General features: G+C 30.6%; 1 protein-coding gene across 1 annotated transcript in view; it reads left to right on the top strand.

The window, feature by feature from the left end:
• LOC121117652 (cubilin) overlaps positions 1–15,059 on the top strand; it is a 91,132-nt gene extending 76,073 nt beyond the window's left edge. The window contains 11 exon segments of the mRNA XM_071888811.1: positions 7,646–7,854; positions 8,504–8,729; positions 8,855–9,063; positions 9,120–9,205; positions 9,207–9,479; positions 9,481–10,012; positions 10,084–10,263; positions 13,190–13,322; positions 13,381–13,562; positions 13,626–13,831; positions 14,836–15,059. Coding sequence (XP_071744912.1) covers positions 7,646–7,854; positions 8,504–8,729; positions 8,855–9,063; positions 9,120–9,205; positions 9,207–9,479; positions 9,481–10,012; positions 10,084–10,263; positions 13,190–13,322; positions 13,381–13,562; positions 13,626–13,831; positions 14,836–14,913 — 2,314 coding nt within the window. The 3' untranslated portion in view covers positions 14,914–15,059.
• The last annotated feature ends 245 nt before the right edge of the window (positions 15,060–15,304 follow it).

Raw genomic sequence — 15,304 nt, 5'->3', positions numbered from 1 at the left:
AAGGTTTCAGCTATCATTAATGTTTTTTTTTGGGTATTATATTCATCAATCCTTGGTAGGAGGAAGACAATAGCTAATACCGTAGGACTGAACGATAATGATCAAAATCCCCTTGCATATGTCATACAAACTAAAAGAAAAAGGAGCTATTACAGTAAAGAGATAAAAATATAGTTTATTTTTTTCAAACTATAAACTACAAACTCAAGTTGTCCTGAATTTTTAAGTATAAACAATCAAAACCCTTTAAAAAAGTTAACAATAAAAAAACCTCAAATTATATAAACTAACACAAAGTAACAACGAGTTTTATGAAGCACTCGTAACCTCTTCTTCTTCTAAAATAAAAGGAAAATTAGACAAAAGATTATTGTAATTATGTGAAGTTTTAGCTCTTTAAAGTATATTCGGATTAGCGAAGATGTATTTACAGTCTTTATATTTATTTTTTTCGACCAGCGGCGATAAACAAAGCCTATAAAGGTTGTCTTATTTTATGAAATATAAAAAATATTGTTCGTAATAATAGTCATGTATTTATAATACAAATATTAAAATATAAAACACAAAAACATTTAAAAACGTGACTGTGCAAAGGAAAAAAAGAAAACAAAGTGTCATGCAAAAAAGAATTTACTAAAAATCGCTTGAGGTCAGCCTCACTTCCCTTGCAAAAGCAAAAAGGTATTTTGTTTCAAAAATAATAGATCTGTAATATAAACTATCCTTAAAAATGTCAATCTTTGGTTTTGGTAGGTAGATGTTGTTTTGAGTGGAGAGTCTCTTTTTGTAGAAGAGATGGCCTTTATTTAGTACCCAGGTTGGGGGAGATAGGTTAATCTTTTTGCTTAAAATTCGGTGTAGTGTAATCATATTTTTAATTACACGTCTATGAAACAAAGTGATAAGGCCCAGTCTTTTGATTTTGCATTCGTAGTTCTCGTTATCTCCCAATGAAGGAAAAAACGACATAAACCTGAGTTGCACCTTTTCTAAGGAATCAATCAAGTACTTTCTTGAAGTATTCCAGATCTCAGATTCGTACATGAAAATCGGAAGGACATAAAGTTTTACCATAAGCAAAGGGTCACGAGTTTTGAAACTTCTTTTGATAATTCCCAGATTACAATTGCCCTTCTTTATAATGTATTGAATATGCCTCTTAAATTTCAAATCACGAGAGATGTAGATTTTTAAGTCCAAGTAATAATATACCACCTTAATCCATAAGTACACAGAGTCAACTCTGTTTTATATCAGAAAGAGTCATCAGCGATAAAGCGAGTCGTTTGCAGAAAATTTAAAAGCATGCTGTGGTACTGATTTTTGATTACTTAACAATTAATAGAATGTTAATAAAAAATTAAGTAGTTATAATTTTACCCATTTTTTATTTAATACATCAAGCATAGAGAAAAAATACATAGGGTGCAAAAATCCGTCGAGGTATTCTAGTTGCTATAGATAGATTTGTAAAAATTATGACCCTAGAAGAGTGCCAGAATTTTTGTAGTTGTCATTTTCCGTTTTCTTTTTTTTGTTTGTTTTTTTGGGAGAGAAACATTAAGCATAAAATACATTTTGACGTCATTGATTATTTCCAAGTGTTAGGCTTACAAATATATTTTTTAGATCGTATTTCTATGATTAATACGTTAAACACCTATAATGTCTAATTTTGAAAATTAGTGTGTTTTTAAGATCAAAAAGTCATAAACATATAAGTTTACTCATATGTTAAGGTTCAAAATTGATGGTTTTTTATTCAATTGAACCGGATTTGATTGTGTGATATTTGACTTCTTTAATTAGTTATTACATTCTAATGTTTCAAATATATTTAGGCCTCATGAGTATATATTGGATTACTTTTATTGTATAGATTCTCATATTTTTGACCTGTCTCGAAACCTGACATCTCGTATCCCGAAAATTTTGATTTTTCAATCTTAATCCACCTTTAGCTTCAACAGTTGTTTTGAACCGCTATTGGAACCGTTCTACGAATGAAAAAAAAGTAAAACAATCTCACAATAAATAACAGCATTACCTCATTAACACACACAAAAAAAAAATCAACTGTCAATGTTTTGATTTCTTGGGTGAATATTTTTGCATTTCTTTTTCTTTGGAATTATGCTCCTCGAGTAATATAAGGTTATCCTTCAATGACAAAAACATCTTGAAAATTATAGAGAATGAGACTATAATTAATTAATGAAAAATTAATCATTGCAATAGTTACATAGAATCATCATTAAATATATTTATAATTTATTTTGGCAAAGTGTCAGAGTACAATACATAAGTAAACCATTTTGTATCCTTTTTTTTACTAATGAAAACAACTTTTCTCGTGTAGAAATCAAATGAATATCAATTTACATGCCCTCGTTTGATTAAATATATTTATATACCAAAATTAGTTTAAATACACAAATATTATTATAAATCACATAGATGTGATTTATAAAATATATTCTCAAATAGTAGAAATATAAAATCAAAAATTAAGGTAGAAATGGTGGTAAATTAATCAGTAATATTTTTGTCTGAATACCTTGTAATAAGCAACTATTCTTATTGAAAAATGAATATGCTATATCTGAACTAGGAATCAATCGACATGTATTTTGGTGGCCAATAATCGAGTGGTCCACTAAAGTCTGAACACTTTGAATTTTAAACTTGAACAAAATACAATTTATTAATTAACTATATAATTTCAACAAAATCAGTACTATAAATGGAACTGAGCTCTCTTAATCATTAATGTAGCCGCCCTAGGGGAATTATGAGTTCCAGGCGTCAGTGGAACGTCTGGCACTATTCATCTTTCATGGCATACCAGTACTGAGTGACAGTGGCTTTGAGGGGCCCGGTGTTTGTATGTCATTAATTGCAGTCCTTCCCATCAATGTGCAAAGAAAAGTTGCTGTCGAGGGGGTTGGCATGGGGTTGTAGGGGGCCAAAATTGTCAAAAAGAGTTCAAAAGAACTCGAAAGACACATTCAAAAAGAGTCTTGCATCGGAGGGAATGATTTTCTTTCATTGCTGGTGTCAAAAGTGGCCTTTCCACCATAACAAGGCTCTTTGCATCCTTTTTTTTATAGTTCTCTAGACGGTTTGGTGTGAAACCTCAAGACCTCTTGCATAGACCTTCATGTACTAGAGGTATTGGCCTGGGCTATTTTCCATGTCCTTTTTGATAGAGCCTTTCGTTTTCTCCAACGTTTTGCACTTTGTGACAGCGTAGACGGTGGTCTTGGAGACACCCATCTTCTAAGATTGTGCGAATAAAAATTTGTTGATAATGTTCAAGTGTCATTTTCTCGATATGTATTTCAGCTAAAGAGCTCAGATTTTTTTTTTTACTATTTGCTTATAATTTAATATATCAAAATATGAATTTATTTCAATTACTCAACCATAATTGATATTGAATTTGTAGGTGTTCAGATTTCAATGTTTCACCCGGTACTCAGAGAAAAATATGATTAATGGCCAGAATTATGTTTGTTTGTTTTTCAAATTAAATACTATGTCCATTAAAAATAATATCACAAAAGTATTTACCTTTTCCACTCCCACTTGACGGTACTTAAAAGAGGTAAAATGGATTCGTAATGACGTAATTTTTTTAAATTATTCAACTATAAAATAGAATAAATTATATAACCACTAAAATATATATTAACAATAAAAAAAGAAACATTTTTTGCAAGATATCTGCAATGCTCTAAATATGTCTGATATATCTTATTTGATTTAATAAACCAACAGCATTTGTAGGAACGATTCAAGGACTGATTGGACCAGTCCTAAAAGAATATGTACTCTACTGAATAAATAAGACCGAAACAAGACTGCACAAAAGCTGAAGCATTACCCCAAAGACCAGTTTATATGAAATTTTCCTCAAATCACAATGGCAAAGTATTTCATCCGTTACTATTTAAGAAAAAGTCACGTTAAAAATTTATTACTCAAAATTTTGACATTATATGTATTTTCATTGTTGTACAGAAACAAAAGTCAAATATTTGGCGGGTGTAGCTAAAATTGGGATTTAAACATTTATTAACTTTTTTTTTTGAAGAAAAACGTTTGATACAATATTTTTACAAAAATAAATAAAAGTATAATATTAGTGTAATATTATCTATTGATGGCACATACCCTAAATTAAATAAATTGATTTTCAGGATTAAAAATAAATAGTGGGTTTTTTTCTGAAGCTGTTCTCATGATTATTTTATTATTGAGAAGAGAATATCTTAATAAGAAGGGTTTGCTTTTGTATTTTAATCATAAAGCAAAAAAAAAAGTGATTTAGCGGCAATAAGTTGATAATGTATTGATCTAGATTTTATCTCTTGATAAACATGGTGTAGTAAAGACAATATAGCATAAAAGGAAGGGATAGGAAAGAGAAAACAGTCACAGGATACGGGATAATCATTCTAACAGGGAGTTACTTTTTGTCATCCTTTTGGCATATTGTTTTTGGCCAATCATTTAATCATTACTCAGCGGATTTTAAAAGACAAACAAGTTCAGTTAAAGTTGAATATTCTTAATTTGTTCTTTAAACCAAGTACATGCTTATCTTATCCTCCTTACAAAATTCTTCTATCACAGCTTCATATTCATAAAGACACCTTCCTCACAATACTAATCTGACATCTAAAATAAGTTGTCGCCTCTATATATTTACTTTTCTATGGTTTCTTTTCATGAATGTCAAAGAATAAGAGTGGGTGGGGAGTTATAATTGTAAGTCCTTTTTGGACTCAGAGTAGAATTTTGGATCGATATCGGAGAAATTTATACCCGTGGCCTTACTTGATACTGAGTAAGACGTGTATTTATTTATTTCTCCTTCGTAACGAATTGCAGTTACTTGAAGGAAAAGTAATCACAGCTTAGTTCTTCCCTTCTGTAACATTTATCCAATTGTAAGGGTTACCACGTTCATTTTCGATTTCGTTTCTAAAATAACGAACAATGCTTAGGATTTATAACCCTACGCATAGTGCTCAATTATTATAAACTAAGATTTAGTTAGAGTGACTAGACAGAGAAATTTTGATTAAACTTTAGACTTTCTCTTTTTTCCTCAATTCCTTCTTTATACAATCAACAAAACCTATCTTTCTGTTTCTTTCTTTTGTAATTATATTTATTCACCCTTTTAACTCTATCTTACGTAAACAGTTATATAGAAGTACTACATCGTTTCCACTTGTAAACCTCCTTATGTTTAAATAAAACAGTATTTAATATATACAAACACACTTACAATATTAACTGTAGAATGGGGCTTGAAGAGCACAAGAAAAATCACCAACACCTCTCTCCCTCTCTTCTACCCCTTATTGTAGTGCCCAAAATTATTACATTCTTACGTTGATCATATTATCAAAATTCATCTTTCCTTAACTTAATATTAGGTGTTCTTCTAATAATTATTATTATCCAACCATATTTTAACGGGAAAAATAACAATTTTCTCTCTTATGGACCTTTTATATATATAGAATCATTCCAAACAAACTTTTTTCAACCTTTTTAAACATAACATCCCCAATCGAAAACACTTTTTTCTTCTTTTATCATTATTTGTAGATACAAAAAAAAAAATACATGTTGTGGAATCTTGAGAATAATCAATTTCTTTTTTATTTTTCCTTTAACCCTTTAACGACGAAGGTGAAAGATATCAAAATTATTTTTGGTATTCTTTGTATTGTCGAAAAAATAAATCTATTATTACACTTTTTTTCCAAATTTGTGCATCCTTGATTTTCAGACGTGTTACATTTCAGGCATTAAAATCTGACTGAAAACATATACGGTCGGCTATAAATCATGCAAAAATTCATAGTTTTTTATAAAATATAACACTTGGGATGATAAGCCCCGGGCTTACAAAAAAAAAATTGGTTTTTTTTCAAAGTTTTGTAGAGGAGAGTCCCCCTAACACTTTTTAAGCCGTTGCTTACTTTGAACAGTAATTTTTCCTCATCAAGGACCAGTGTAAAATTTAAACTCAAAATTGTTTTTGATTCATTGTTTTGGAAATAACTCACAAACTAAAAAACACTTAGATATACAATTTTGACCGCTGTCTTTTGAAGATTGGTACGAAAGGAAAAAGAGGTGAATAAAAAAATAGTGTTACTATTTTGAAAAACCCCGGGACTATTCAGCCCATGTATTATATAAGTTGGAAATAAAACACATATAATATTTTGAATTATATCCACACAGCTACATTATAACATGTTTATGAATTTTTAATAGGGTAAGTCTTTGAAATTTGGGAGAAAGGTTCACTAGAATATATAGAGTACCCATAAATTTTAAAATCCTACACAAAATACAATATGCAAAAGTATATATTATTTACGACGATATTACAAATGTGTGCCATGTTGCGTCCTCGTTAAAGGGTTAACTTCTTATTTTTCCTCCAAGATTCTTCATCATTGACAAAATATATTTCTTTCTTTTTTAATATATATTATTTTACCATTACAATAGACACTTTCTTACGTGACATGGAATATTAAATTTCATAAAATAAAACAAAGGAAATTCATATAGTTTTTTTTTTCTTCTTATTAAACTTTATTCATTGGGTGGTGGAGTATTGCACATAAATAGCCCGAAACATGTCCCAAGATGTTTGAGGTCCGTCAAGTTAGAAGAAGTCTATTGTAAATCTTTTTTTTTTTACTCTTACTTATTTTTGCTATTTTTTTCTTATTCAAACTATTTGCAATTTTTGTATTTATATTTTAAGGCTTTAACTAAGTGAAAAAAAACCAACTCATTATGGCTATTATTCGACGGAACCTTCAAGAAAGAAAAAAAAATTGTACACAACAATATTCTGAATTTTGAGACATGTTTTGGTTCTATTTGTGTTTATTTTTAGAGATGATATTTGAGAGATGGCCTTAAGATATAATAATAAGACTTGAAACCTATTTCTCCAGAATGTATGTGACGTGTCAATATAAAAGTAGGATAGGATAATAAAATAAAAAAAATTGAGAAAAATGAATTAAATACTTTTTATAGCTATTTTACTTCATAAGAATGAATCAAAGGGTCTTGTCCTCCATTTGTACCTTGTATATATAAAAAAATATCATGTCAGTATACATATTATGCTCGTTATCTAAAATTTAAGAACTTTTGATTTACAGTTTTTATAATTTAAAAAAATATTTTTTTATTTAACATTGTAAATATATATTTGAACTGTTACCTTCAGCCAACATTTAAATAAAATTTGAGCACAAAATTCTAAGAATTTTAATCGATTATTTAAGAATACCGATTGATTTTCACACAAAACAATTTCGGACTTCTTTTATGTTGACACGTCCCATATTCCTATTATATTAAAGCTATTATTTACATAATATACTTATATATTTATTTTAATCCATCCACTAATTTTAATTATTTTTTTATTCTATACCTTGTTTCTACACATTAAATTAAAAACTTTAGTATCTGAAAAAAAAAAAAACCTTGTCATACGAATAAAGCAGCAACAAATTACTACTCCTTTACAAAAATATATTTTTATCATGAGTTTATCGTTAATCACTTTACTTTTTATACATAGATGTTATCATGAACATTTGGATTTATTCACTGAGGCACTCCATTTAAATGTTTCCCTTATTGAAACTCCATTTGGCGGGCGATATTGTGGGAAAATACCTCCGAGGACACGGATATCCTTGTATCGTTATCTCTCTTTTGTCTTTTTATCAGATCGGGATAACGTAACGGATGCAAGATTCTCAGGATACTATCGATTTATCCCTGATGGTACGTCCCTCACTTTATAAAATATTGATAGAATCTACATATTATGTAGGGGTGGATTCAATGCACTATGTAGACTTGACCGGCTCTTAGCTATTATTTTTTTTCGAAATGAGGGGCAATATACACAGTCTTACAAATGTATTTTTGGTAAAAAACAAAAAGTATAATATACGAGCCATATTGATCAATGTTTATAGCCTGCGGAACACAAAACTGCAATTTAAGGGGCAGAATGAAGACTACATAACCGATATTTGTACAAAGTAATTATATTTTTGTCCACTCGTGGACGTTGACTCTACCTGAATAGTACTTTATAATTAACTACACAGCCTCGATGAATGCATATTTTTTTGGGTAGTGAACTGGGAATTTCTATACTCCAAACTTCATAAAATTATGTTTAATTCCTACAAATAACAATTTAAGACCCTGCAACACTTATTAATATGTCTCTGAGATGTCTAGTCAGTAATATAGAAAATTCAATTTTGTTGTCATTGTGACAATGGTTTTTCTTATGATGATAACATTGATCAATAAGGAAAAACTTTATATTACTTCATTTGTCACCAAAAGGAACACTTTAAGGCCAATATGGAATATACTGGCTTAAATCTCATATGACCAATGTTCCTCATATTTTCAGATAAGTACAATATTGGCACACCGATTCCAAATGTAATTAGTCAGAAGGGAGAAACTTGTTCATTTCTTATTTATGCCAAACATAAGAAACGTGGAGAAATCATGACTCCAACGTATCCAGGAACATATCCTAAAAATACTCATTGCACTTTTAAATTCATTGGAGAGCCAAATCAGCGGTTGCGATTGGAATTTCGAGATTTTGATCTTTTCTACGGTGGAGCTCAGTAAGTTTTTTTCAAGTCATTCAAATGAAATTAATCAATTACAGATTATGGTAAATGTACTCAATATACATCATATCAGCTTTGTATAACTATTATTGATTGTCCAATTATTTTATTTTTTCCAGCTGTCCATTTGATTACGTCACAATTTACGACGGTCCTGATAAAGAAGCTGAAAAAATAGGCACTTATTGTGGTCAAATGAGGAATCTCGTAATTTACTCGACGAAAAACATGATGTATGTGACATTTACAACATTAAGACGGACCGCTCCAGTCCAAAATCGAGGTTTTTATGGGCTATTTGAATTCTCTGAAAATTTTGTTAAACTGAGTAATTATAGATTTTTTGTTGTATATATCTTATTACTACTTGTAATTTTTCCCTAGATTTCATTCAAAGTGATGCTACACATATCAGAGGAACAGAGTGTGATCAAACTATTTTGAGCAAAAAAGAAAGCTCTGGAACCGTTTTTTTCTCCAAACTATCCCTTTCCTTACCAAACCAACGTTGTTTGTCGTTATTTCATATATGGAATGCAGGATGAACAAAACTTAGAGAGGGTTATTCTCAAATTTGAAAAGTTCAACATTCCAATGTCTGGAAAGAGTTGTAACGACGGATATTTGAAGGTCTATATTCGAGGGCAGGAAGAGGATCACCGTTATAATGAACACGATTTTGAATTTTGTGGGAAACAGGATCCAGAAGCAGTTCGAACTCCAGGTCCTCGTCTTGTTCTTCTTTTTTAACGCAGGTTCTAAACCAGGTTCAGGTTTTAAGGCATTGTTTAAATTTGAAACCGAGTATTTGATTCCCATTGGAACCCCTTCCCCCGAAGGACATTGTGAATTTACGTACAAAAGTTTGTCGAGGAAGGAAGGAAGGTTCAACTCACCTCGACATCCATCCAATTATCCTTCTTCCACGAATTGCACATATTTGTTTTATGCTGAGCCAAATGAACAAGTTCAAATCGTATTTGATACGTTTAAAGTGAGAACAGATAATTTACAATCCAATACTTCTCTTGGTGCATGGAAAGCATATGGACGTAATCAATGTGTTGAGGACTGGTTGGAGATTTTTCAAGTGTATCGTGATAAAACTGAAGAATTAGTTGGTCGCTATTGTGCAAGCTCAAGTCCAGGACCTGTGGTGTCTCTTCGTGAAGTTGCTGTTGGCTTAAAAGTGTTTCTTTTAACGGATGACAAGGATGTATTTTCTGGCTTCATGGGTCGTTATTTGTTTTTCAAGGAGAAGTCCATCTTTGGAGACGGTAGTGACTCTAAACATTATTTTTGTAAAATCAAATGATAATATTTGAATTTTTTCAATTTATATCGACAGGTTGTGGAGGCAACATCACGGATTTGGACAATGGTGTAATTACAAGTCCCAATTATCCTGAGAAATATAGTTCCAGTAAAATTAGTGGGAATCAGCAGTGTCACTGGTTTATCCATGTCAAACCTCGTCATAAAATCCTTTTGTATTTTGAAGAATTTGAAGTTGAAGGCACACCTAATGGTAACAAAAATACATTTATATAAGGGATATAACCAATAATCTTAAATTTTTGAGAAAAATAAGTATAAAAGGAGTTTTGTTAAATATACGTGGAAATTTTAAATTCGAATTTGAACTCAAACACTAGCAAACTGTTTATTCTAACATTTAATCATTTATTGGAGATTACATAGAATAGTTATTTGGCACGCGTCAAATCTTTTGAAAGCATAATTAATATTTATATACAATATATGTGAAATAAATTCTAAAAAATTTATTAGTCTATACTTTTCACAACATTTTTTCCTTCACAAAACTTTCTTGCCTCACTTTTAGTCATCTCTTAGACCCACAAATATTGTCCCTTTATATGTTTGGCTAAAAAAAGTTACAACATTTATTTATATTTGATAAAAGCAACTGCGACTACTGGCACAAATTTGGATTTCACCATCTCACTTGTCAAGATTTGTTAAACATTTAAAGAATTTGTTTGAACAACATGAATTTACAAAAAACCACAAATTGATAAAAAATTTGGTTATATTCCTTATCATTTGAAGGCTCTCATTTATACAATATAGCACATCACTAAATAAGTCTCTGATCAAACTAAGAAAAAATATTTTTTATAGTGAAACTCTTTTATTCGTTTTAAGAGGGATACATTAACTCAAACACTACTCTGACTTTTTAATAGATTTTATTTCCTTGGTCCAGAGTATCCATATTCCTTATCAAGCCACTGTTTGGCATATACTGTATTTTTGCCCATAAAAAATTTCGTTATGAACAAAAAAACTCCTATCAATGTATTGTCCTGAAAAATACATAACTGGGCTCACTAAAACCAATGTAACGTCTAAACTAACTAGCAAAATTTAATGAAATTTTAAGACAACTCTTTGAAGTTCTAATCAGATATCAATGTCGTCATACAAGGGGATGATTGATTGGTGTGTGAAATATAATTATAATTCGTAAAAATTTTTTAGTGATAAAGTTTTTTTATTACTGGTAACCTGAATACATACTGTTGTTTTTTTTGTTTTTTTTTTAATTTTCCAAAAATGTTATCCTTATTATCTAATTTTGATGGAGGGAACATTTAGATATGAAGTGATTCTGCTCATAAATGACTGAAAGTAGTGTTGTTCCAATCTATATTTATACGATCTAGCCCAGTCTTGCCTTAGGAATGCTCCTATCAGTCCTTGGGAGAGATTATTAAGACCGTCAGTCTTCAGACTGTCAGTATTATAACTGATTAAAAATAGAATACATAACGTTAATTGAAGCCCTCAAGGATCAAACTTTATAAGTTTAGAAATGATATTCTAGACTGAACTCGACTAGGCTGAGACTGAACTGGACAGAATGCAGTCTCCATCCCCAAATAAGGACCGTTACACCACTAATTGAGAGTGATATGAAGGATTTATTAGGGAGTAATAATTATTATTTCCTATTTGGATTCAGAGTAGAATGAAGGAACGAAATTGGATTTCTTAATAAAGTTCCTTGTTGGACTTACTTCATAAAGCTTTTATCATTTTTTTTTCTTTTCTTGAAGAGATATCTTCTAAGTATAAATTGTAACCCCAAGCCTGTGGGCTCATGAATGATTGAGACTAATATTAAGGATTTTGGGAGTGTTATAAGAGTGAGTCCATGTTAGACTCAAAGTAAAATTGAAGGTCGATATTGGAGTAATTTCCGCCTATATAATTACCAGATATGGAGCAGAGTTTGATCAGGATTATTGATTTATGGCTTCTTTTTATTTAGCCAAAATGCTTAAAATTTACAACTCTTAATAACATACATAAACAGGTACTTTACATTATATATACAATTTAGCATAAATTGCAATTTTCCAGTTGTATAATATATTACCTCAATTCAAGCAAATGTTCGTTCAAATGACTTATAATGATACTAATATTATAAAACATATATACATAAATATATATTTGCGTGCTTAAGAAAAATATGCATCATAACCTTATAAAATACAATGTTTATTTTATATAATAGTATATCATTCAATTAGCAAGAATGAGTCATGGAGTATAATATGTTTTATATTATACATAGTTATCCTTTATGTGTATATAAATATCAAAAAAAAAGAAAAAAAAGGAGAGAAGGTATAGCTGGAATTGTAGAAAATATTACCTTGAACGCATGTTTTATTACTCATAGTTGACAATCGAACGTTTTTTTCCATTGTCTACGAAGTTATCAGATTAATCATAAGTTTGTGTGTTCATGAATGAAGGATAGCAATATTGAAGATTAGTTGGGGAGAAAAAAGTCGTGTTGTAAATTGCAAGCATTTTTGTTATGTAAAAAAAGAAAACAAATTTTGACATGTTAACCCTGGCAATTTGATAAATGCTTAGGAAGTTCACAGCTTAGCTTTCTTCACGTTCCATTAAATTATCTTTGAGTAGTCATTTTTTTTAAATTTAACATAGTTTAACAGAATATTATTGAAGAAAAAAACCCATGTCACTCATTTTCATACCACTTACATTGATTTGCTTCATTTAAATACTCTTAGTCCATAATATCAGCAATTTATAATTTATTAAGCTCAGTTTTTAATTTTTGCTTCGCGTTCTTAAAAGGTGTTGTTTCGAAAGGACTTTTTATATCAGAGCCATAGATCGAGATTTATTTTAATCCAATCTATAATTTACATTACAAGTAGTAAAAATATTTAAAAATAAAACAATTTTGAATTATTCTCCATTTAAGGGACATGACTTCAGTCTCGTTTAACTTGAATGGTGCTTCGCCGTTTTGTTAATTACACCACGCAACAGCATTTTGGCCGGGAGGCTTAAATCCACATTAATTTTTGTTATTAGTTAGAAACCCATAATCATTTTGTTGCATAGTGTTATATTTTCTGTTACTAAATAATTACCCTTTTCAGATCGTGGATGTCCTGCAGCAACTCTTCGTGTTTGGCCTTGGAATCAACGTAACAAGACTCCTCTTGAACTATGTGGGGATTCTCTGGAGCACAATACTCAAATATTGTCAGAAACCAATATGTTGAGAATTTCGTGAGTTTTTTTTTTATCGAAAATATGATTAACAATATTGAAATATGTACATTATAGATTTTTTTATCGCGGACAAAGCAGTAGGAGCGAAGGGATTCAAAGCCATTTGGACAGAAATAAAGGATGGCCCCTCATGTGATGAGTTTCATTGTTTCTCTTCGTCTTTTTGTATTTCTAGTAAGCTCAAATGTAATGGTGTCAAAAACTGTGGACACAATGACGAGTCCGATGAAATTGATTGTGCGTATCAAGAAATGGTTTTTGGCCATAAAGTATATAAATTACATTTATATTGTTGATTAGGTGTGATCGAGACTGAAGTCAATGAATACATGGTAATCGGTTTAGGAATTGGAGCTGTTAGCGTTGTTATGATCGCCGTCCTCCTATATTGTCATAGAAAAAGAAAACGGAGGCGTTTGGACCATCCCATGCTACCTAGTCATGCTCATTTTCACACGTGTGAGTCTATTGGAGAGAGATTTGCGACAAGTTCGTCCATGGACTCTGTGAGTAAAGTAAAGTATAGGTAATTGTGTGTACAGGGTCGTGCAATACAGCTAGAACTAACTTTGACCTTATTCAGATACCAAATGATTACATCGCAGTCAAATTTTTCTTGCTCATACAAAAGGTTATGTAACTAATAAAATAAATTTTGATTTGATTTCACTTTTAATCATTTGTCGAGATAAAGAAACACAATCACTCATCAAGTAGTGTTTTGGATAATTGAAAAATTCCAAAATTATTTGAACGCAAAAAACTCCAAATTAATTCGACTAGAGTTCTATAGTTGGTGGCATCTGGCCTCTTTTGTAATTTCAAAGATTCTTAATTGCTACGAATGTTCAAGATCAGCTAGGTGAAACCAACTCTAGAACCGTTCATGAAAGATGATAATGTTTCTGATAGAAGTAAAATGGTTACGCTCGTTTTTACTTCATAAATTCATATAAATGAAAATTTTGACATTTAAGAGTTTAAATAAGATAAAATGTCAGAAATATCAAAGGTTTCGAATGATACTGCATGGCATTTACAGTTTTGAAATTCTGAGACTATCCCATTTAAATGTTTTATTCCTCATAAAACTGCAACATGTGAAAAAACTGGAAAGATAAGCCAGATAATAATATTTTTTTCTGCACAAACTATGTATGTATATTCAAAAGATCTACAAACACTAAAATCATAATTTGACTGTCAAACAATTTTACCAATTTTATAACCGTTCATACTACATTAAAATTTTCTTTATGAAGTACAATTTGTGGGAGAATTCATGGGAGGTCAAAATAATTAATTTGCTATTAACATCTGAGCAATTAAAACTAAAAGTTTTATATTTGTTCATGATCTAGATGAAGTCAAAATTTGTTACCATTGCAATGCACGATCTTGTATATATAAGGCATGCATGTTAAACAACTCATTAAAATGTATTTGACGAGTTTGATTTACAATAATATTTTTATGTAACCATTGTCATTAACGAGATGATTACTTAAAGGGATTTATATCGGATTTAAAAATGGAACGGAAGTTTCACATATTTAACGAAAACGGAAATCCTGGAACATTAGTGTAATCAACTTTTTCCTTCTTCTTTCTTTTCTTCTCTTATATCTTTTCACGCATTCCATTCACTCATCCGTCCATGATCACACAAGGTATGACTATCAAGGGACGAGCTTCTCGTCGCCGTACCGGGAAAGGAATCCGGAGAACCTTCTTCCTCCTCCTCAGCAAACCTCCCAATTCAGGCACAAGAAACTCGTCCCCTATCGAGAGCCTCGGCAGCCGGCCATTTAATGGCTGCCTCCAATCCTAATCTTGCCTCTGGTATATCTCAACAAAAATTAATGAGTAGTAACTATGAGGCTAAACTGGATCCACAAATCTCATCGGACGAAGGAGGATTTGAAGATCATTCTATCTATGATCCTTGGACTCGTAATAATTCGAATAAAACTCCAACG

The sequence above is a fragment of the Lepeophtheirus salmonis genome, chromosome 5 (genome assembly GCF_016086655.4).
Source record: "Lepeophtheirus salmonis chromosome 5, UVic_Lsal_1.4, whole genome shotgun sequence".
Lineage (NCBI taxonomy): Eukaryota > Metazoa > Arthropoda > Copepoda > Siphonostomatoida > Caligidae > Lepeophtheirus > Lepeophtheirus salmonis.
This window is presented reverse-complemented; position numbering and strand designations above follow the sequence as displayed.